This window comes from Trachymyrmex cornetzi, unplaced genomic scaffold (genome assembly GCF_001594075.2).
Source record: "Trachymyrmex cornetzi isolate Tcor2-1 unplaced genomic scaffold, Tcor1.1 scaffold67, whole genome shotgun sequence".
Lineage (NCBI taxonomy): Eukaryota > Metazoa > Arthropoda > Insecta > Hymenoptera > Formicidae > Trachymyrmex > Trachymyrmex cornetzi.
In genome coordinates this window covers 3343012-3365049 of record NW_017299992.1, presented here as the reverse complement: position 1 = coordinate 3365049, position 22038 = coordinate 3343012, and the positions used below count along the sequence as shown (strand labels likewise).

General features: G+C 30.5%; 5 protein-coding genes across 7 annotated transcripts in view; 4 read left to right on the top strand and 1 right to left on the bottom strand.

Moving 5' to 3' along the window:
* Window positions 1-715: 715 nt before the first annotated feature.
* gry (trafficking protein particle complex subunit 11 gry) lies at window positions 716-6032 on the top strand. The gene is made up of 20 exons (XM_018516977.1): window positions 716-907; window positions 1031-1200; window positions 1284-1472; window positions 1546-1719; window positions 1813-1980; window positions 2056-2260; window positions 2340-2513; window positions 2599-2677; window positions 2796-2850; window positions 3000-3207; window positions 3334-3539; window positions 3640-3945; window positions 4031-4236; window positions 4360-4496; window positions 4579-4791; window positions 5117-5280; window positions 5339-5561; window positions 5622-5730; window positions 5815-5891; window positions 5978-6032. The coding sequence occupies exons 1-20, from the start codon at window positions 716-718 to the stop codon at window positions 6002-6004; spliced, it is 3282 nt and encodes a 1093-aa protein (XP_018372479.1). The 3' UTR covers window positions 6005-6032.
* A 161-nt stretch (window positions 6033-6193) lies between these two features.
* Window positions 6194-8903, top strand: LOC108767271 (uncharacterized). Its single transcript, XM_018517025.1, has 3 exons — window positions 6194-6618; window positions 6734-6851; window positions 7456-8903. Exons 1-3 carry the CDS (start codon window positions 6530-6532, stop codon window positions 7582-7584), a joined length of 336 nt encoding a protein of 111 aa, XP_018372527.1. The 5' UTR covers window positions 6194-6529; the 3' UTR covers window positions 7585-8903.
* Window positions 8904-11282: 2379 nt separating this feature from the next.
* Window positions 11283-22038, bottom strand: part of LOC108767361 (probable serine hydrolase) — a 21571-nt gene continuing 10815 nt past the window's right edge. The window contains exons 1-6 of one of the 3 annotated variants that reach the window (XM_018517210.1): window positions 14593-14729; window positions 14016-14143; window positions 13898-13942; window positions 13295-13527; window positions 11677-12024; window positions 11283-11562 (exon numbers count right to left, since the gene is read on the bottom strand). In XM_018517210.1, coding sequence (XP_018372712.1) covers window positions 11311-11562; window positions 11677-12024; window positions 13295-13527; window positions 13898-13942; window positions 14016-14143; window positions 14593-14606 — 1020 coding nt within the window. In that variant the 5' untranslated portion in view covers window positions 14607-14729 and the 3' untranslated portion in view covers window positions 11283-11310. Of the gene's footprint in view, window positions 11563-11676; window positions 12025-13294; window positions 13528-13897; window positions 13943-14015; window positions 14144-14299; window positions 14559-14592; window positions 14730-22038 lie in introns of those variants that run through there. The other 2 variants (XM_018517211.1, XM_018517212.1) reach the window with 2 other exon arrangements.
* Window positions 16949-18753, top strand: LOC108767212 (AH receptor-interacting protein; the record flags this gene model as incomplete). Its single annotated transcript, XM_018516950.1, has 7 exons — window positions 16949-16966; window positions 17260-17340; window positions 17431-17610; window positions 17687-17855; window positions 18021-18207; window positions 18318-18460; window positions 18545-18753. Coding segments are annotated over exons 2-7 (963 nt in total), but the record flags the coding sequence as incomplete, so codon positions are not given.
* The window catches only part of pelo (pelota mRNA surveillance and ribosome rescue factor), a 3369-nt gene continuing 1677 nt past the window's right edge, over window positions 20347-22038 (top strand). Inside the window, exons 1-5 of the mRNA XM_018517209.1 lie at window positions 20347-20503; window positions 20773-20830; window positions 20918-21010; window positions 21100-21250; window positions 21787-21900. Of these exons, the coding sequence (XP_018372711.1) occupies window positions 20790-20830; window positions 20918-21010; window positions 21100-21250; window positions 21787-21900 (399 nt within the window). The 5' untranslated portion in view covers window positions 20347-20503; window positions 20773-20789. The remainder of the gene's footprint in view (window positions 20504-20772; window positions 20831-20917; window positions 21011-21099; window positions 21251-21786; window positions 21901-22038) is intronic.

Sequence of the window (22038 nt, the reverse complement as noted above, 5' to 3'; positions counted from 1 at the left end):
AATCAAAGTAATTTCCTCCATTTTCTACTTTATTACTAATTAATAATACTTTAATTAAGGTATTTCCCTCCGAAACAAATCAATTTTGGAGACGAAAAACGGCAGGAATTAAGTTTAACACCTAATATATACATACATCGATTTAATTGAATTTTAAATTTAAAAACCGATATCGATTCGATCTTTCCTTCATCTGTATTCCGTTATTCGATAGATTTCTTTTTGTAACTGAACTTTTTTGCTTCTCATTTGTTATTTTTTTTCTTATATCTGTCTTATTTTAAGTGTGGACAGTACATATACATACAACGTATATAAGTGCAGAAGAAACATGCTCCACCGCGAGTATATACTATATACTGAGACTACGCGTAGTGGTAGTACGTGTTTTCACACGAATTCTAACCTAACATGTAAGCCTTTGCTGATGATAATTTATAACCTACATCTGAACTGTCAAAGTGCAAAATGATCACATATATTAATTACAGTGTCTAATCGCAATACAATTTGCATCCTAGTAACGTGTTATTTCAAATAATTTGTTCGTAAGTATATTCAGATATTACACTTGGATAAGAAATATTATTAAAAGTTCTATAAATAATATTGAAGGATTTTTTGAAAGGGAAAATTTCTAAATATTAACGCGCTTGAAACTTATAAAGTTATTGATTTTTACTTATATTTCCAGTAAAAAAATTTTTCTAGTTTTATGATGTTCGAGTTGCCAGCAGAATTGGTAGCTAAACCTTTAGCTTTGATAGGTTTGACTGGATTAGATATTGCAAATCCAGTACATCGCTCTATCTGGGATGCATTCAGTAATAATCGTAGACCAGATTGTGCAGCCGTTCAATTTAAGCTCCTTAGTTTGACACATGAATTTCCTACTGTTAAACCAAAGGTATAATATTTGATGATATATAATCACACAAAGATGTAATTTTGCTGGGACACACTTGTGAAGAAAGTATCCAATTGATGCTATTTATCTGCTATTGCTATATATTGTCTTTATACGTTTTAGCGTAGCTCGTATGAATGGTACATACCTAAAGGAATTTTAAAACGAAACTGGATGAACAAATATCTCAATGAAATTCCTTCGGTAGTTGTTACATTCTATGACTTAGACTGGAATGATCCTTTATGGAATGAAAAAAAGATGGAATGTGCTTCTAGAGTACAATCTTTAAGGTAATATTTTATAATCTGTTTAGAATATTTAACATTATTATATTATTGATGCATTAAACTAAGTGATACAATATCTTTGTTAGAGCTGCCCTTGATGGAAGAAGTACGAAAATAGCTGTAGTATTGATACAACATGCTGTTCAACCGCTTCCTGGTGCTGAAGATGTAGTTGCAACTGAGCGTGCAACAGCATTGTGTGGAGCTTGTGATTTAACAGCAAAGCTTTTATATATTTTGCCACATGCTGATCACTTATTAGGATATATATCTAGGTTTTTAATTGTGTAATTTTTTATTTCTTCATTTTTCTATTTTTGAAGGAAATAATAGTTTTGTTTACTGTAGGCTAGAGACGGCATTCTATGATTTGGCACAAAATCTTTATCATCACGAATATCGAAATGTTAAAAGTCATCGTGATCAGCTCACTAAGAATGTTCATCAATATTTATTTGTTCGACATCAATTTAAAATGGCATTCTTGAATGAACTCAAGCAGGAGCTGCATCTTGCTCAAAAGTAAGATTAAAAATATGAATATAGCAGTATTAGAATATATATATATATATATATATATATATGTTTGTGTGTGTGTACATATGAATGTTGCAGGCATTATATGCAAGCTTATCACAATCTCCTAGAAACAAGAATGACAGATGCAAACGCAGTAGAGATAAAAACTGTTGCTGGTTTTATCAATTATAAGTTGTGCAGAATAATGTTCAGTTTAAATCTTCCTAAAGATGCCATTTCTCAATTTAGACTTCACACAGAAAGGTATAAACATTTACTGCAATGATTTACACAAATTTTAAACTTCAACAGTAATGATTGATTAATTTTTATTATTAGATTTAAACTAAAAACTGGTCCAAAGGAACTAATGTTTGAACACCATGCTTGGATGAGTAGTCAGTTTTCTACATTTGCAGAATTATTTGATGAGGCTATTCGTCAAGGATTACCTGCTGTTCAAACGCAACATCCAGGGTATTATTTCCAATTAGCTGCTAATCACGCAAGCTTACGACAATCTGCGTGCAAAGAACTCTGCCAGGTATATACGAAAAACTTAATTTTCTAACAAATACATTATGTTTTCTGATTATATTACTCGAGTTTCAATACTTTGTTAGCATATAAGCAGCTATCCAGATCCAGATCCATTACTGGGTGAAGAGAAACTCGAATTTTATGGTCAACGACCATGGAGACCTGGGAAATTGAGTGCAGAACCAGCAGACACAGCTCGAGAAGCTATCGGCACACAAGCTTTACAATACAGGGAAAAAACTACTGTTAATCATTCTGTAGGATAATTACGTATATATCTGTGTACTTTTAAATCAATATATGATAAATAAATTATTGTAAAATATTTGCATTCCTTTTCAGATGATAATTATTGGTTTACTAGGAAACGCGATATCACAATTCAAGATATATCGTTGTCCAAGAATGCGGCGATTACTAGGTAGATAATTTGCCTTTGGAAATATAGAGATAAAAATTACTTTTGTGTGTGTATGTGGTGTAACGTATTTATAATATAGTATATACAAAATAAAATTTTCTTTTCTTTTTTTTTACAGTCGTACAAATGGCAGAAGAATACTTTAATGCTCGGGATTATGGCAAAGTTCTTACGTAAGTTAATTAATTTTTTCTCTCTGCTTATGATAAAAGCCTTCAGTAAAAAAACCTTTGTCCTTCAACGGCAAAGTCATTGATTCTTTCCTTATTTTCTTTAGACTAACTTTATGTGTTAATAGAAATTGTAAAATTTAATTGATCAGATTATTGATGCACATGTTGTGGGAATATCATGGAGAACGATGGCCAGTTTTACTCACTGATATCTTAAAGAATGCACTGCGAGCTGCATATTTATCGACCAGTATTCAAGACTATCTCACTTTGGCTTTCGAAGCTTTAGGGCCTTCAACTACATTCTCAGAGGAACGGCAAGCTGTTATTTATAACAATATTATAAATATACTACAGGTTAGTTCGATAAGGCGTTTATTTGTTTCGCTATACTATATAATGATTATTGTATAAGTAAATAAAAGTTTATTATTTATTTGATACAAAAATTAACAAAAAAAACGGCTTGACATTTGGTACTAGAAAAAACCACCGAATCCAGAACCAGATTTGCCAGACGATATTAAGCATCTTGCCATGGAGAAGTGGATGTTGGAACTAAATCGTTCGGAGCCAAGTATTTTTACAATTGATGATAATAATATGACATCATTTATTGATCTCAAAGCACGATTTTTGCAGCAAACATATGCAGTGAATACAATGATAACAGTGGAAGTTATTGTAAGGTATTTAAATTTATCTTTTTGTTATATATATATATATATATATATCTATATTATATATACATTAAAAAATTATTAAATATAATTTTATTTCTAACTGCAGAAATTCTTACTTTGGTACCATTGAGTTTTCTAATGCATCGATAACAGTTAGTGGACCAGGTTACAATGCTGAGATACCAATTGATGAGATTCAACAATCAGATCTTATTTTTCAAGCAAAAGAAACGAAAAAACTTTACTTCAACTTTAAAGCTCCTCGTCAAAATGATGGTGTAGAAATTCGTATTAGCACAGTTTCTTTACAAATGGGTGATAGCGAGCATTGTTGTATTATGTTAAGATTCTCAGCTATGGGTAGAGAAACGAATTTGTTGGATCGTTTGTATCCTGAAATACAACAACTTCGGTATATTTATAAAGTTTTAAAGTTCCGTTTTTAGTATTTATTAGTCATTTGACAAAAACACTAACATAATTTTTATTTGCAACAGTGGAGGAAAGTTTGAAGCAATAAGACCATTAATTCACGCAGAGATTAAACAGGAAGAATCAAGTTTAAGTTTAGATGCAAAATCCAATAATCCTGCGCTTTTAGGCGAGTGGCTACCCATCACGATATCCTTATCAGCTAATGAGAATGTTAATGCAGTCTGTTTATATATAATACTTTTATCAGATGGTAGCAATGAGCAATCAAGTATGTTTTCACGTTTTCATTATTTTATTTTCTTTTATTTTTTTATAAATGATCTCTTTTTTCTAATCTTATACACTATATTCTTTTTTTTTATCAACTAAGCTGCTCTACAATGTATTTCAGCTGAATTAAGTATTAATATGCTTAGTAAAGAGTCAAAAGTATCTATTGTTGTTGGTGATATGGTAAAAGGCACTTCAGCTAAACATATTGTGCATATTAGAGCACATAAAGTAGGCGATAGAAATATCGTAATAAAGGTATTTATATATAATTATCTCAATAAATTAATATATCAAACGATTGTATAATATTGTCATTTATTATTATTATATGTAACAGGCAGACTATACTAAACCCGAACAAATTAGGGGAAATAAAGAATTAACATATTCATTGGCGGTTAAGAAACCATTTGAAGTTGCAACACAATTTTATACTACACTGTTCGAACCATTAACAAAAGGTTTTGTTAACGAACCCTTTATCATTATGCCTCACATTACCTGTGTTTCTCCATGGCCTATAAACATTCTAAGTACATCTATAGAATTGGTAAGTCTCCACAGAGTATCTATATTGGATTGTCTAGAAAATCCATATGGCAATCTTTAAGCAAAACTAAAATTTAAATTAAAATTATTTGAACTAAAACTTTTGTTAGTTAAAAATAATTTATACTATATCATTTTGTTTCACAATATTTTTCTATCTTCCGGGTAATTTCATGGCTTCTTTCTCGTAAAAGTCTTGAATTTTAAACATCACCTGAGAAATTCGCGCATGGATTTTTCGGACAATTCAAAATCTAATTTAATTATCTGTATAAGTTTATGTTAGGGAAATTAGAATTTTGTAATAATCTTAAGCTCAAAATTAGGCAGATTCCATTCAAAAAGAGAGCAATCTTGACAATCAAGAGTCCATTTTAGCGGGTGTTAAACTCTGTGATGGTGAGACAGGGACTGATGCCTATTGCTTGATTCCAAAGATAGGTGGCGAGTTGCCAATTAGTATTGGAGTATACACTATCAAGTGGAAAAGGTAAAGATTGGTAGAGATTATGGCATAATGTGGTCTGTAATCTTCGTTATTTTCATAGAGCAAATGACGAAACTGCGTTGGAAACTAGTAGTAGCGTAACTTTAGCTCCTTTATGGGTCGAAGATGCGGTAATCGGATTAGAGGCCAAAATGCCAGCCCACGGATGGGTTCGCACGCCGTTTTGTATATCATATTTCATAAAAAATCATTCTAATTACCTTGTCACTTTACGCTTAGCTATGGAAGGCAGTGATGCATTCATGTTTGCTGGTCAAAAACAAGTACGTTTCATGCTTACATTCCACACGATGTACACAGTGATCTTATTAATATCTTTTCAGATTGATATTTACATATTGCCTAAAAATATTCGAAGAGTTGATTGGGTTTTACGACCGCTAGTCGCTGGTTTTGTGGCTCTTCCAACATTATCGCTAACTGTACCTGCAGGTAATAATATCTACTACATAGAACAAAATTTAAAGATTTTATAATATTTATATTTAGTTGACATATCAAAATTGTAATATACAGATGAGGAACACAAGTTAGGTAAAGGGCGATTATCAGAGATGATTGAACGTTCTTTGCCGAGTCATATATATATACTGGTAAGAAAAAAATTATCAATAAAATGCTTTAATAATGCTATTTTGTAATATATATATGTATATATGTGTGTGTGTGTTTTTTACAGCCGAAATCACAGTCTTTAGGAGAATAAATAAATTCGACATTGGGATTTCTTGTTTTTAAGAAAAAAAAAGTATCTTCCCTTAAATAAAATGTATTATAACATAACAAATTTTGCATAGACTAATATGTATGTGTATCATATTTATTAGAGTCATAAATATAAATTTTTCTTGGATATAATTTATTTAAAGTATTTTATTATTATATATTCTAAAATTAAACATTCCGAGATTATTACGAGTATATAAATTTGTAAATTTTTTACAGACACTCATTAAATGATAGCAATCACATTACTATGCGCCATAGTTAACAATAGTTTATACACAGACATCGATCGTTTTTAAATGTATCGAAGAACATTGCGTTACGCCAGTTACGCGTTACCGTGGAAACCAGTGAATATCGGAACGCACCCCTATACTCTAGTATTAATAAACATACATTTTTCTTCTTTTTTCTGTTCCTCAAAATAATATAAAATCAATTCTAAAAACATTAATTGTTATCGACAATTGTACTCGCATATAGTGGACCGCAACGATTTTGTGAAATGGCAAGGAGCAGCAATATTGATATTGGAAGTGTTTTTGATGAATACCTGCTAAAAGAACAGCAATTTGAACGAGAAATAGAAGAGCGGTACATTTACAATGAAATTTATTATTCGCTAATATTATTTGCTAATGATACATGCATGTGTATAACATTTTCCTGATCAACAAAAAAAATTATTATTTTTCATTTTATTTTACAGCAATAAATTACGTCGCGAGATTCGCAACAGGAATATTTTCAAAATTTCTGACTCATCGCCAACAAATCTGCCTTTAAATTTGGAAAAATCTCATATTCGTAATCAGGCTCTGCTAAAGGTTTGCTATAGCATATTTTTTGGATTAAATGATATGAAAAAAATTCAGTGTACTTATATTGAATATGGAACGTGCAAACTCTCTATGCTAGACAAGCTGCTTACTTTGAAGTAATTTTACTGATAAGATCACATGTTACTCAATGTGTTATCTATCGTTTTGTTACAATTTTTTATAATTGGAAGGAAGTTTGTCATAAAGTCATTTTAGTCTATATATTCAGAATAGAATTCTAGTTATAATTTTATATGTTACATATATATACACAAAACAGTCAGAATATACACATACATATGTATATTAAAATACATAATACATAACATTGTTTAAAATTATATATACATTCTATTTTGAAAAATTTGACATGAATTATAAATTGTCTAAAATGAATTGGGTTTAATATTTTTTACTGTAGATTATCATAAAAATTTTTTGATTTAAAGAATTGATATTGCAAAATATGGTGAGATATTTATTGTACATATGTATTGCGTGATATATATATAGTGTGTGCGTGCGTGTGTGCGTGCGTACACGTAAAGATTACATATCTTAATAGATTTTAAATAAAATTGGAAACTTACATATTATATTATTATGACAGGATTTGGAGATGTCTAGAGCACGTTTGAGAACTTACGCTTCTTACACGCCTACAGATGCAGAATTGCAGCAGATTTCGTTGGCCTATCGAAGTCATCTTCGCAAAAATATCCAAGATGCGGAATCGTAACAAGCTCATTTCCACGTAATCAATTAGGTACTTGTCAGTGATCATTTCAACCTGATAACTCGAGCCGAACGAACAAACTTTGAAGTGAAAAGTTTGTTGATCGTTGGGATCGATGGATCGGGTTGATTACTGCGTGGTCTATTTTATGACGTGGCTGCTTCTTCGTGTGTCGAGCGACGTGAGAACTGATCCGTAAAATGTGGGAGTAAACACAATATTTTTTTGCGCACTTTTCTATAGTTGTTTCACAATCAGATTCGAGTTATTATTGCAACAATAGCTACTATTTTTGTAAAGTAAAATAAAGCAGATTATCTAACAGACAGTTATATATCTTACATATCGTACTTGAATCTATATTACCGTCGCTCATAAAATAATCATTACACAAGGTAACATATTACATTGTAACTCGAACAGCGTCAGCGTGTAATATATTGCAAACAAATATACTCACGGTTGACTCTTTACTTTCCGACGAAATATGAGCCGCAGACTGAAATCTAACGAAGCTAATTTGCATTCTAATCTATCTGTTCAAAGGTCTCGAAAGACTTAATTATAAAGGCAAACGCGTTACTTTTTGAAGACAATCGCGTGGCGATTATTCGAGCTTACCGTATGATAGGCCAACTGCTCAATAGATCTTCTTATCCAGCATTATTCAGGAGCTTGTTGAATTGTGAAAGAATGTATAAGGAGGGTGCGTGGACAAGTGACGAACGATGTCCACCTGCGCGCTCAGGCATGCCATATTCATATTTATTTTCTATGTACGGCGGTATTATCGCTGATAATTACCGGCGTGCACAACGTGCATACACGATAGGACGGCCACGTACCCAGAAATTTCCCGATAAGAAGTTCTGGTCAATAATTTGTTGGAAGAACTCGCGTTTATTTTAAACTGTTACTTTTACACCCAACTCGCAAATGCGAATCCCAACGTTTCGCGTTGACTATTTATTTCACAGGCGTGACTTTTCGACGTTGAATTTGCCAGCAGATTAGATTTACGGTTTTATCGTCGTACACGAAATGGCATTTCAAACTTCGGAAATGCGCAATTTATATAAATTATCGTACAAGTCACGCGTCCTTGCTCGTAACTTCACTTACCTTTCGTACCTTCGGAAAACACGTTAATTGCGAGTAATGTGTAAACGGTCTACACGTCGCAGAAAATTTAAAAAGACTGGAGGGCATCACGAAACGTGATGGATTTTTGGAGTTTAATTTTATATTTCTACGTGGCATATGGTTGTAGCAGCCGAGTAAATGGAATAATGCTGTGACTTCTTACTTTAACTATTATGATGTCCGCAACAGCTGTGTCAATAGCCTTATTATCTTGATATGTAGTTTGTAATATTCTCCAGGGATGTATCCATAAATTAACGTTTTAATTAATTTAAATTGATTTTTTCGAAATCAAGATAAAATCAAATTATATATATATATATATATATACATACAAATATATATATATACACACATATATACGTTTGATTGAAGAGAATATTGAGTATAGGTTGAAATTAATGCCACTCGCTCTGTTCTCGATTGTGAATATAGTGAATGCACCTATTATATTTGAAATATCAGGAACATCTGCAGTTGTCAATTCACGTCCTACTTGGATTTTTTTAAACCATTGTACATTATTTCTGCGACTTTACGATGCCACAAAAATGTATGGCTCATTTTATGAATTTATTTATCTAGAACGTGCGTCATGGATCACGCCTTTAAGCTATTGAAAGATGTTTTATGGGATTGATATAGAATATCGCATTTTCTTATGTTTGTTTGTCCAATTGTATGTACGAGTTCAAACCGATGCAACTTCGTTGTATTTAATTACTTAATTGTCTGATATTAATGTATTATTGTCACCGTTAGTGTTCATTGGATGATAAGACGCGTAATGTTTGCTGTCCTTGATACATGTAGTCAAGAAATTTCGAGAAAAGAATCAATTTTTTAGTTGATTTTCTTCTTTGTAGCAATAAATAAAAAAAAATACAAGTTTTGTGTTACATCACAAGTAAAACAAAAACTTGAAAAAAGTAACACCTGCCTAACTTATATCACACATTTAGTTATACTATAATAAAATTGTTTTTCTTATATATTTTAATAATTTAACGAAAATTAAATATTAAAATACAATATTTCCATTAAAATTTAGAGCAGATATTAATTTGTTTTTTTAAATAATTAATATTAAATGAGAGAGAGAGAGAGAGAGAAAGAGAATGGATAATTGTGACTAGCGTAAAGTGATTTTATTCTAATGCATTGATAGTTAAATCGATTTACAGAATACTAGAATATCTCAAAACCTTTAAGTTTAAGACAAAAAGGTTTTAAACAAAAGTTACACAGTTACTAGAGAGAAAAAGATGGTGATCTTGGCTGATCTTGAGAAGAATGTATTTGAGAATAAATCAAGGTTATCTATTTTTTTTTAATTGAGACTTCCATTTTTTAAATTTTTATTTCATATTTATATAGCTTCAAAATATTATAATAAAGTATTTTTTTCATTAAGTAATTTATAAGTTATGGGGCTTGAAAGTTAGCAGATCAACGCTTAGTCAATTCATTATCTTAAAGCAATTAAGTTTGAAATAAAGAGAAGATGATCTTAGTTGACATATTTTCAAGTTCATTTTTTCTTCATCTCAAACTTAATTGCTTTAAGATAGCGGGTTGACTAAGCCTTAACCTGTTAACTTTCAAGCTCCATAACTTGTAAAATACTTAATGAAAAAAATACTTCATTGTAGTATTTGAAAAGGTAGGTTTTGAAGCTACATAAATATAAAATGAATGCGAGCGTGGCAGACAGCGTACTGATCGATCATGCCAGAGGTCCCGAATTCGATTCCAATAGGAATCAAAATATTTATGCTCATGTCTCCTCTCTCATCCTTGCCCACAGGAACAAAAAAAATTGCTCTAAAAAAATTCGGAACCGACATTAAAACTGTTAAGTCCCATATGCTCATGGCAATTGAATAATCAGCGTGCGCACCACAAGCATATGAGAGGTGTAACACAAGCCAGAGGCCTAACGTAAGAAGACGAATATAAAATACAAAATAAGTTTCAATTAAAAAAATTTTAGATAATCCTTGACCTGACATCTCAAAGTTATTATCATCTTCCCCTTAATAATTGAGCAACTTTTATCCGAAACATTTTTGTTTTAAACTTAAGGATTTTGAGACATTTTAGGTGATTGATTAAAATAGACCACTCTGTATATGTGTATGAACTACTATATGTATATCAAAAGATTAGAGACCAACTTTAAATAATTTATTAACTCCCACATAAAAACGATACTAACGATACTAAAGTTTGACAGAAATTGTAATTTGACATTTCGTTTTAATTTAATACAGTAATCATATTTTATAATATATTTTATAAAATAATCTATACATATCTCTTGATCGTTGCTTATCACAGTACTTTTATATATAATTTATTTTTTAATTACATAGCTGTTTAAAATTTAATAAAATTACATGTATATATATATATATATATATATATATGCAACTGCAAGCATATATGTGTCTCACGTGTCAAACATAAATACAATTTTCTGTTAATCTATACATTTCAGATAAAAAATTTTATGTTCTCATTTGTCACAAAATTATTTTAAGTAACTAAATTCATTAATATGTATAGAACTAAATAATATTACTATTAAATTTGTAAAAAATTCTTGATTATAGGTGCAATTTTTTCAGGTTCATTCAAATGTACATGATGCGTGCCTGTCACCTCATGATACTCAAATTTCTTAGCTCCTACTTTTATGATGTCCAATATTTTCTGATAATTTTCAGGATTTTCAAATTTCATTCCAGGAATAGCACGAATGTTGAGATAAGCACATTTTATCTGAGTTGCGTATTCAAGTATTAAATCTAGAGATAATAGGCCTAAAAGGGAAACCTAAAAAAAAAAACAAATAATTTTAAATAACATTACCACACTTCTTTGAATCGTAAAAACCTACAATATTAGCTCTTGTCAGATAAAATATATTGCACAATTAAATTCTTTTACCTTCAATCTTGGATCACGAGAAAAATAATATTGGTTTCTTTTATACGCTGGCTGCATACCACGTTTCATTAATATTTCTGCTCCTTCCCTTGTTATAGAACCATCATATGCTTTTTCTACTATGTTAAGCATTTCGTCATATTCATGAGATGGTACATTGTCCAATGTTAATAATTCATATTTTAAAAATCTGTCAATATATTCTCCGGTGGTTGCAGCTGTTTTCTTGATATCCCTTACACTCGGGCTAGCAATGTCCAAACTTATAAGAAAATCGACTTCATCTGGATATGATGCTGCATACAGAAATGATATGGCACCACCCAATGAGTGCCCAAGAAGTTTGACCTATTTCCATAATACAATCAAAGTTATAACAAACTTATATTAATTTAGTAGATATATAGCAGTATAGCATATATTAAATATTACACAATATTATATATATCTCTTATGTATTAGAGTTAGTCATATTCTATATACATAAATATTTAACATAAAATAACGCTAGTGATGTATGTTAAAATATTCACATTAACATAATTTTCACATGTATAAAAAAAAACTTCATCATGCAGTACGTTTGAGTGAAATATAAATATAAGTGCAATTTAGTGCAAGCAAGGATGACTGTTAGATATGTGTGAGAATATATAAGCATCATACTGGAAAAAATATTCATATTGATCTCAATTGTAAATCCATTTTATCCACTCGCTAACCTTGTTCCATTTGAAATATTTAATAATTCTACGAAGGAATATGACACCATCCCAATACACATAATAGAATTGACTCTTTGGGTAATGTGAAGATAAACCGTGCCCAGGCATATCCAAGCAAAGAACAGAAACATCATTTGACAGCAATGGCATTAATGTATCAAAAGTGCCTGAATTATCCTGGCGACCGTGTAGTGCCAGTATTGGTTGGAGCTCACTAGGGCCCCACCATTTGCCTGCAGGTAAGAGTTTTACAATTATTTTTTTATTTTATTTCATTTTCTCCAAATTATGACATTTCAATAGAACACAGATCTTGCTATTAAAAACTTATAGCAATTTGTTAAATGAGAAGAGAAAAACCTTGTATATTTTTTTAAATGCAACAAAGTTACAGCTGAGTTAAAAAGCTTTTTTGTCTATTACTTGAGGATACGATGTAATATGCAGTTATACAACGATAATTTTGAATAATGTATAGTGTTTTTTAACGTGCTATTATTAAGAGTTTTAATATTTATTTTATATATTATGCATACATAACAGTCAGCCTTTTTAAATATTTTTTTTATTAATTATGATATGACCAGGTGCAAGCAATGTGAGTATTAAATAATGAAAGTAATAACGTTATACCTCCATGTTGAATGTAACATATAAATACTATTGCAAAATATGCAAATATTCTAAATTAAAAATACGCAAATTAAGTAATTGGTAATTATACATAATATAAACAGATCACATACTCCTGAAGTTATGCTGTAATTGCATTTAACTTCTGCAAAATAAAGCACATAAAACCCATGCTCTTGTTTATTCCATGTTACTGTTATATTTATAATTTGTAAAAAAAAATTTTTAAATCGTTGTATAACATTGACTCGCTGGCTAACCTTGTTCCACTTGTAATATTTAACAATTCTACGTAGCGTAAGAACCCCATCCCAAAATATATAGTAGAACTGTCCGAGTGGTAGATGAGAAGAAATGCCGTGACCAGGCAGATCTATACTCAGTATAGCTACGTTTGATAATAATTGTGCCAACTTGTCAAAAGTTCCTGAATTGTCCTGCCAGCCGTGTATTGCCACTATAGGCTGCTTATCTGTCGGTCCCCACCATTTTCCTAAATTTATCAATACGTTGAGTTTAATGTGTCATTTGTTGAGAGCAATATGTCTTTAATTGCCGTTTAATCTAAGTATGTATTTATATCTTTAGGCGATTATGTGTATGTATATATATATATATATATATATATGTGTGTGTTTGACAATCATACATATGACATCTGACAAAGTTTGTTGATATTTATTGTTATATTTTATACCAAAAATCTGTATTATCTGTAATATATATATGCTACAGTTTCAGCATTTATAATGAATATTGAAACATAGTCTTAATATAAAGAGTAAAATTATTTTGATATAATTTTATGATATAATTTACAATGTAGGATACAAATTAGGGAAGACATCAGACTATATACTAACCTCTAACATATCCCCATGGCATTGGTATTTCTATTTCCTTGACATCTACATAAAGTAATATCCAATTATTGCAATAAAATACTTTTAAGTACGTGGATGGTAGCATTAAAAAATTAACCTTCTTTCTTGTATCCGTTCGTAGCACTTTCGCCCAAGTTTTTTTTCTCCTTGGCAGCCATGTCAACAGCTGATGTTTGCTTGAGACTCTGGAAAGACCCACGGATCCCAAGTGTTTCGTCAGTAAAGCTGCAAAGGGAAATCGTCGATCATCCGAATGAAAGAGCAATCTCACGAGCATAAATTTTGGGAAAGATGGACTTTTCAGCGAGCATATGGTACGAGATATCCATCGTCGAATGTTAGAAAACTCATATATTTTATGTATATTTGAAAGTATAGAACCTGTAATTGCTGTGAATCCGTCTTCGAGACGGAGAGAGAGAGAGAGAGAAAGAGAGAGAACGTCAGAGAACGTTGTTCTTGTCGTCAGTGTCGTCACCTATTTCTCTTTCGAGAATCGAGAGCGACGATTTCGTAATCATCCCTTCCTAAATATCACTACGATGACGAGCACTTATTCAAGAATTCAATAAAAAAAAAAAAAAGAAAAATTATTCGCGTTGATTTTTATCGAATATATAATCGTCGGTATTTGCTCAATAATTGTTGTACTGAGAAGAAATGGTGGAACTCACGCGATCAAGCCCATACCACTGTACGAATATCAATGAATATATAACCATATACAACTGAACGTAACTCGCGTAGCTGTGCGTGACGTTAGATAGGTACGCCCCGCGAAACAAACCAATCTAATGTTAGAACATGACTAGCAGGACACGACTGTGATGTCAGAGTTAGACGCGCGATTCCGATTGGTCAGCCCTTTATGTGTATACACATGCTCGGGCACATACTTTTAAATCGATTTATTTCCGCATTTCAAAAGACAGGCATTGACAAGCATGCAAAAAAAAAAGCAAAACGGTGAAGGAAAAAGAGGGAGAACAATCACGTATAAATAATCGTAAAGAAATGCGATATCAGCTGTGTACTTACTTATAATAGGCCTTCTACAATAGACCGCAAGTCAGAAGTTCTAAGCGATCTTAAGTCATAATCGGTGAAGTTGGCCAATGGCCAACTTGAATGACGTGGTTAAGACTGGTTAAAACTTCTGACGTTCTGACTTGTGGCTTATTGTAGAAGGGCTGTAACGCAAACAAAGTCTCACATCATCTATATGTTTAAACATGATCTTATATCATATGCTACAAAATAAGCTAGTCATGGTCCGTTATATAACGGCACACCTCTCCTCACTCTTTCCTCACCAAGCAGACTATTTTTACATTTAAAATCATTTAAACGATAAATCGTTTTTATATTTTATTTTAATTAATTATGACGTATAATGTATATGAAGGCCGTGGTCCGATTCATGCTGACAACACTCATGAGCATCGTTTGTCTTCGTTTAATACTTGACAAACAACAAGGATGAAATGATTTTAAAGCGTGTGAGCGTGAATCGGATCGCGGCCGAAAACGTTAAATAATAATAGGTTTGTTCTTTTTGGCTGAACTTTTGAACCAGTTCATCTCTTTCTTCTTCTTCTTTCCTCCTAAAGAGAAAAGGAAGAAAGATGAACTGATGCAAAGGTTCAGCTAAAAAGAACAATTAGCTTATTGTATCCCTGTTGAGAAAATAAATTCCTGAAATCGTTGAAATCAACTATGAAATTGTGGAAATAAGAAATGAAAATAAATCAAATATCCCAGATAGCAACGTGTCTGTTTTATCGCTGGCTATGTTGTTTGCTAAGTATGCATTGCTAAGCATATTACTTTTAGTGCTTTCCAGCAAGGAAACACAATCAAACAGTAGTGAAACATTATATCCTTGTTGTTTGCCTACGTTAAACAAGTCTGATTCCAGCCTTATATAGTTGCGAATTGAAGATTAGAATTCGGCCAATTAGAAGAAAACGGATTGAAATTAAAATTATCTGATTAAATTGATTCAATTCTAATCTCCAATTCGTCCACTCCAATACATATTAAGTATGACATGGGCATTAAGGTGTTCTATTGCGCATAACGGCATAATAAGCCTGGATCTACATAAACAGATTTTTAAGCCTTAAGCCAGAATGGATGAATCGTAATCAATTAAGCTGGAAACACAATAGACACAGACAATAGGCACAGGCAACAGGGAATAACGAGCCGTCCAATCAGAGCTCTGGGATATAATGTGCTTTCCATTTGATGACACAAGTCGACACAATAAGTGTCGTTCTATCTTTGTCACTCTCTGAATGTCACAAAGATAAAACAACGCTTATGTCGATTTGTGTCATTAAATGGAAAGCACCCATGTTCAAGCGACTGTGCATCCTTGGGAATGGAATACCTTAATATTCTTGTAACTGTTTTAATTCTTTGCAGAAACGTGAAAAATAAAAATATAATGCCCGTTTATACCAATGTAGATTAATTTTGATCTCGGTTGAACTTGTTCTTTATCTTTTTCTAATTTTTAGGACTAAAAAGGGATAAGCAAATTGAATCAAGATTAAAATTAAACTACATTAGTAGAAACGAACATATAAGTCATGATGTAATTCTGTTATCAATTCAGTGCGGTTTATGAAAAAGTTCACAGGAATTCAGAACGAGTATTTAATTATAGAGTGAAAGGCAAAAAATTCCGCACGCCTAAGTACGTAATCGAATGCATTCAAAAATATTTCGCCCAAATGTGAAAGGTGGATTGCAAAGGAAAGGAATAAATTTCGATTTTATCAATTATTCTCAATAATTGTTCGCTAGGTACGTTAAGTGCTCGGTGTAAAAGGGGTCACAGTTTGTACGTAAAGCCAGTGAAACGCGATGCTTGATTTCCTGCTGGATTAGAATCTTGCCACCGTATTGGCTGCGATGCTGTCAGTGCCAGTATCACAGCCAATACGGTGGTAAGATTCTAATCCAGCTAGCAATCCAGCAGAAAAACAAGCATCGTGTGCCGCAGGCTTAAGTTTTGCACAATCGTATTTCTTGATAATTGTAATTATAACATAATGACAAAATAATATTGTAAATCATTTTTAAAAATATATCATTATTTACTTTATAGACAAGATTGAAGAATTGTTACATTGTTCTTTAAATAAATTATTGAGGTTATGAATCTGTTTTTTCACATAATGTACTATTAAAATTGCTGTGATGACATACAGTATGCGAGCATAGTTATAACGTTTTGTTACTTAATAATCAGACATCAGAAAATATCTGCTCTAAGAATAAAATATTTCATTTCTTAAATATTATTCATTATTTAAAATCTAAATATATAGATTATCATGAATGATGAGTATATTGTGAAAACTGTTCTTCATGCTGGATCAGAAATCATTAATTTTATATCAGGAACAAAGGTATATATATCTGTTGTTTTTTTAAATTATACAAGATTTTAATTTATAAACTTTGTTATGAATAATTATTTATATTTGGTTTTATTTCAGGTTATATTTCACTTTAGAACTACAAAATGTGATTTTGACAAAACAGTGATAGATGACAGTAAGACAATGGGAAATCCAATGGAACTTATATTAGGGAAAAAATTTAAATTAGAAGTATGGGAAGCAATTATACAAAAAATGGCATTAAACGAAGTTGCCTGTTTCAAAGTGCATAAAAGTGTATGTTTGCAATACTTATTGTTACAATTTTGTGTTAAACATGTATAATATACTTTTATGATGAATCCTGTTTTAGCTAGTGACTACATATCCTTTTGTCTCTAAGACATTAAGAGAGGCTGGCAAGCCTCAGTCACAGAAACGTAATCACCATTGTTGTGGCGTTACTCTTCAAAATGAAGGCATTGGTTACGCTGATTTGGATGAACTTATAAAATGTCCTCAGGATCTGGAATTTACATTAGGTAAAAATATAAAACATCCTATATTTTATTAAAATTTAATGTAAAAGTTTTTATATTTTTCATGATTTTCTGTACTTATTTTTCTTCTTTTACAATATAAAAAATAGTTTTAAACAAACCTTGTGAAACAGCAGGACTGATAAAAATAACTCTTGTATTTTACAGAACTTATTAAAGTGGTATTGCCAAATGAGTATGAGAAAGAGTCATGGCAAATGACAGAGAATGAGAAACTGGAAAGTATTCCGCATCTGAAAGAAAAGGGAAATGCTTTATTCAGAGAAAAAAAATATGACAATGCATCTGAAATATATGCAAAGGCTATTGGAATATTGGAACAACTCATGCTAGCGTAAGTTCTGCCTATCAAGAGATATATTGCAATTGAAAGAGATTAGTCTATAAGACAAACAACATGGTTACATTATATAATATATATAAATAAAATGATTTTGATTTTAGTGAAAAACCAAATGATAAAGAATGGTTAACTTTGAATCAAATGAAGACACCATTGCTTTTAAATTATGCACAATGTAAACTGTTAAATAAAGAGTATTATTCCGTTATTGAACATTGTACAACAATTCTGAAAACAGAGCCAGGTATGTATAATAGATACAAGAGAACATTAGGTTACCTAAAAGTAATATCGCTAAAATACTATTTAGTTTGCTTTTTATTTGCAGATAATATAAAGGCCCTTTATCGAAGAGGTAAAGCATACATTGGTGCATGGGATGAAAAAAATGCTATTAGAGATTTAAGGAAAGCTGCTGAAATTGATTCTTCTCTACACAATACTGTCGAAAAGGAGTTACAGGCATTTGCAGTAGCTATTAAAGAGAAGGATAGTGTACAAAAAGAGAAATTATCTAAAATGTTTAAATCAATATGTAAAGTTTAATTATTTTAATATTAATAATAATTAAAATTTTATTTTAGACCGTACATGTGAGAACACAACCAATACAAACTAGAAATTAAATGCCTATACCAGTCAAAGCTGGATCTTTAATGCTTTAAACTATATAACACTATATAAGTCATGCATATATACCATATTTGTAGTCATTCGAACTGCGCACCAGTTTTTTTGGACTTATAAACGCAATTAAACTATATAATATCACAATAATAATATCACAAATTAAATTAAATCGACGAGCAATTTTTAATAATTTGATGCTCAATTAGGCATCGTATTAAAAAGATGTTAATGTGCTGAAAAACTAAATAAATTTAGATAAATTTATTTTCAAAGAATTGAAAAGAATACGGGCGTTAGGAGTCAGGCGCAGAAGACGTCGCGCAAATAATACACCTATGAAGCTTGAAACTTCTTTATTCAACAAACGTGCTTACATGTTTCGGCTTATTTTTTAGCCTTCCTCAGAGCAAACACAAACTAACATATATAAACTAAAAGTTATCCTGTCATGGTGAGCTCCCCTACATCGAGAATTTAAATGCCAGAATTAAATAAAAAGAAAGAAAAGGAAAATATAAAAGAAGGGAAATATTAAAAATGTCAAATTAGAGAATGTAGTAACTAATTTATCAAAAGACTTTAAGAATATAATTAATTATTCCGAAAATAAGAACGGTCACCATGACTACAAAGCACCATATCGCAAACATTATCATGAATAATTAAAAAACCGGTTCCTGATATATTGGCCAGTCGGTATCAGACACAGTGAGTCACTTTTTAGTTATTAGCTAGTATTTTTCGAGATAACAAATGGAAAAATCCAACATTAAAACGTTAATCAATTCCAAGAAAATGAAAATTGTAAAGTGATCAAAAATCTCGTCGGAAGGACTTATTACTGTGTACGAACGACACCAACCGTTGAGTCGATTAGTTTGATTTGTTATGCGGATTTAAATTTATTTTAATATTATGTAATGTGAAATTAATCTTTAATTTATTCACGTTGAATCAATTTAACCAACTATGTGATCCATTTTCTTTTTTTTTTTTAAGTTGAAAAATTAATTTTTTACTAGTTTCTATTATGAAAGTTTAAAATACTTACTCACACAGCGTGAAATATTTATATAAATCATTTTTTTTAATATAGCATTGTCATATTTAACAAAAATAATTTAGACATATTGTACAAATATTGTGTAAGAGCAAGGATATTTCTAAAACAAATTTCCTAGATACACTCGTATTTCAAATATATTTCATGAAAAATTTTTACAATATTTCAAATCTTTCAATAAAATGTTTTGGAAATTTTTCTAAATATTTTGTGCTGTGGGTAATACATTAAGTTTACTGTATAGATGTATAAAAGAAAAATTATCTGTTACACAAATATCTTTATATTATGTAAATTGTATGTATATACATACCAAAGAACACTCTGTATATACAAATAAAAAACAAGAAAATAAATATATATTGAAATGAAATATAAGTATACGAATAGCGCCATCTGTAGAAGGTAAATTTGATATTATCTACCAATTACGTTACGAAGGTTCGGAAGGTTACGATTGTTGCGAATAAATCGCCGATCGAAAAGCGTGAGATATCATGTTTGACATATGGCATAATTCGTTGTACGCTTCGAATAAAGAAAACATGAATTCAATAATGTTCCTAAAGATATAATCGTGCAATAAATATAAAGGTAAACTCTTGATTTTATGTTGACTTCTTGAGTTTTTAAGTGAGATATTATGATTTAACCTATACGAATTTGCTTTACTTTTACAATATATAATCATATTGTTCCTTAATAATAAACTTCAGAGTTATGTTAAATTTCTTGTCATATATTTTTTTTGTGTAATATAAATTTTTTATGGAAATGTACATTTATATTAAATTTAATTCATAAAGTTATGATGTTTTATAATGCAAAATGTTTCATATGCAAAATGTTTTTTTATATTTAAGATAAAAATAACTTGAAAATGAAGCTAGTATCAAGGAATGTAGATAAATTTGGAGAAGGGTAAATATATATTTTGTATATAGTATAATCTTTATGATATACCAATATAATCTTAAGATTAAATACAAAATTTAATGTAATCTTTAGGCGTGTGTCTCTTGTCCCCGAAAATACAGAGGATATATGGCATGCCTATAATCTCATTAGCGAAGGAGACTTTGTAAGCTGTTCTACTATCAGGTATATTCAAGTTTTATATTTTTTAAATAATATTTCATTTAATTTTAATCAATACCATTGTGTCAATTTTATTTTTCACTTTTTTTTAGAAAAGTGCAAATGGAATCAGCAACTGGTAGCTCTAACAGTTATAGAGTCAGAACTACTTTAACGATATGTGTAGAAAATATTGATTTTGATACTCAAGCATGTGTTTTACGACTTAAAGGTAGAAACGTGGAAGAAAATAAATATGTTAAAGTAAGTTATATGACATTAAATTGTCATCTTTGGTGTAAGGTCGAAATTAAGTTAATAATAAAGTTGCATGTACATAAACATTCTGCTAATCTTTATAAGAAATAAAATTTTCTTTTACTAAAGATGATTTCTGCAGATCAAAATGTGATGTTTGTATGTTTTTGTAATCTATTTTGTATTTGTATTCAAACACACAGCCATAAATATTTTATTAGCAATTTCACTCAGCTTAATTTTGTTATTTTTGTATTTGCTTTTCAATTGTTTGAGCTTGTAAATTGTTTTAATTTTTTAACTTTGAATGAAAATATTCATATTATTATTTGCATTATTAAAGTATTCACATTGTATTAGCATTGTATTAGAAGAATTGTTTCTCCTAAATGCATTTTGGATTATTCAGTAAAGTAATTGTTTCAATGATGGGATCTTGTGTTTTATTCTTCTATATACCTATTTGTATGCATATTTAACATTGATTGTCGCTTTAAATACTAAATCAGCAGATAATTATTTATAATTATATTTAATTGTAGATGGGAGCATATCACACATTGGATGTTGAACAAAATCGGAAATTTAGTATCACTAAAGCTAAATGGGATTCTATTTCTTTGGAAAGAGTTGATACTGCATGCGACCCTGCACAGGTTAATATTTTTTCAAAACAAAGATTATACAGGGTGTTTGGCGACTACCGCATTTTTTGTCATACGTGGGTAGAACAGCCTATACTGAATCAAAAAGTCCTGTACCATTTTGAGGTGTCAGCAATAGTTAACAAGATA

Coding starts and splice junctions, on each gene's coding strand:
- gry (XM_018516977.1), top strand. CDS start 716: ATGATGTTCGAGTTGCCAGCAGAATTGGTAGCTAAACCTTTAGCTTTG. Junction 2,851..2,999: donor GATTATGGCAAAGTTCTTAC/GTAAGTTAATTA, acceptor TTAATTGATCAG/ATTATTGATGCACATGTTGT. Junction 5,562..5,621: donor TGTTTGCTGGTCAAAAACAA/GTACGTTTCATG, acceptor ATATCTTTTCAG/ATTGATATTTACATATTGCC.
- LOC108767271 (XM_018517025.1), top strand. CDS start 6,530: ATGGCAAGGAGCAGCAATATTGATATTGGAAGTGTTTTTGATGAATAC. Junction 6,619..6,733: donor GAACGAGAAATAGAAGAGCG/GTACATTTACAA, acceptor TTTATTTTACAG/CAATAAATTACGTCGCGAGA. Junction 6,852..7,455: donor GTAATCAGGCTCTGCTAAAG/GTTTGCTATAGC, acceptor TTATTATGACAG/GATTTGGAGATGTCTAGAGC.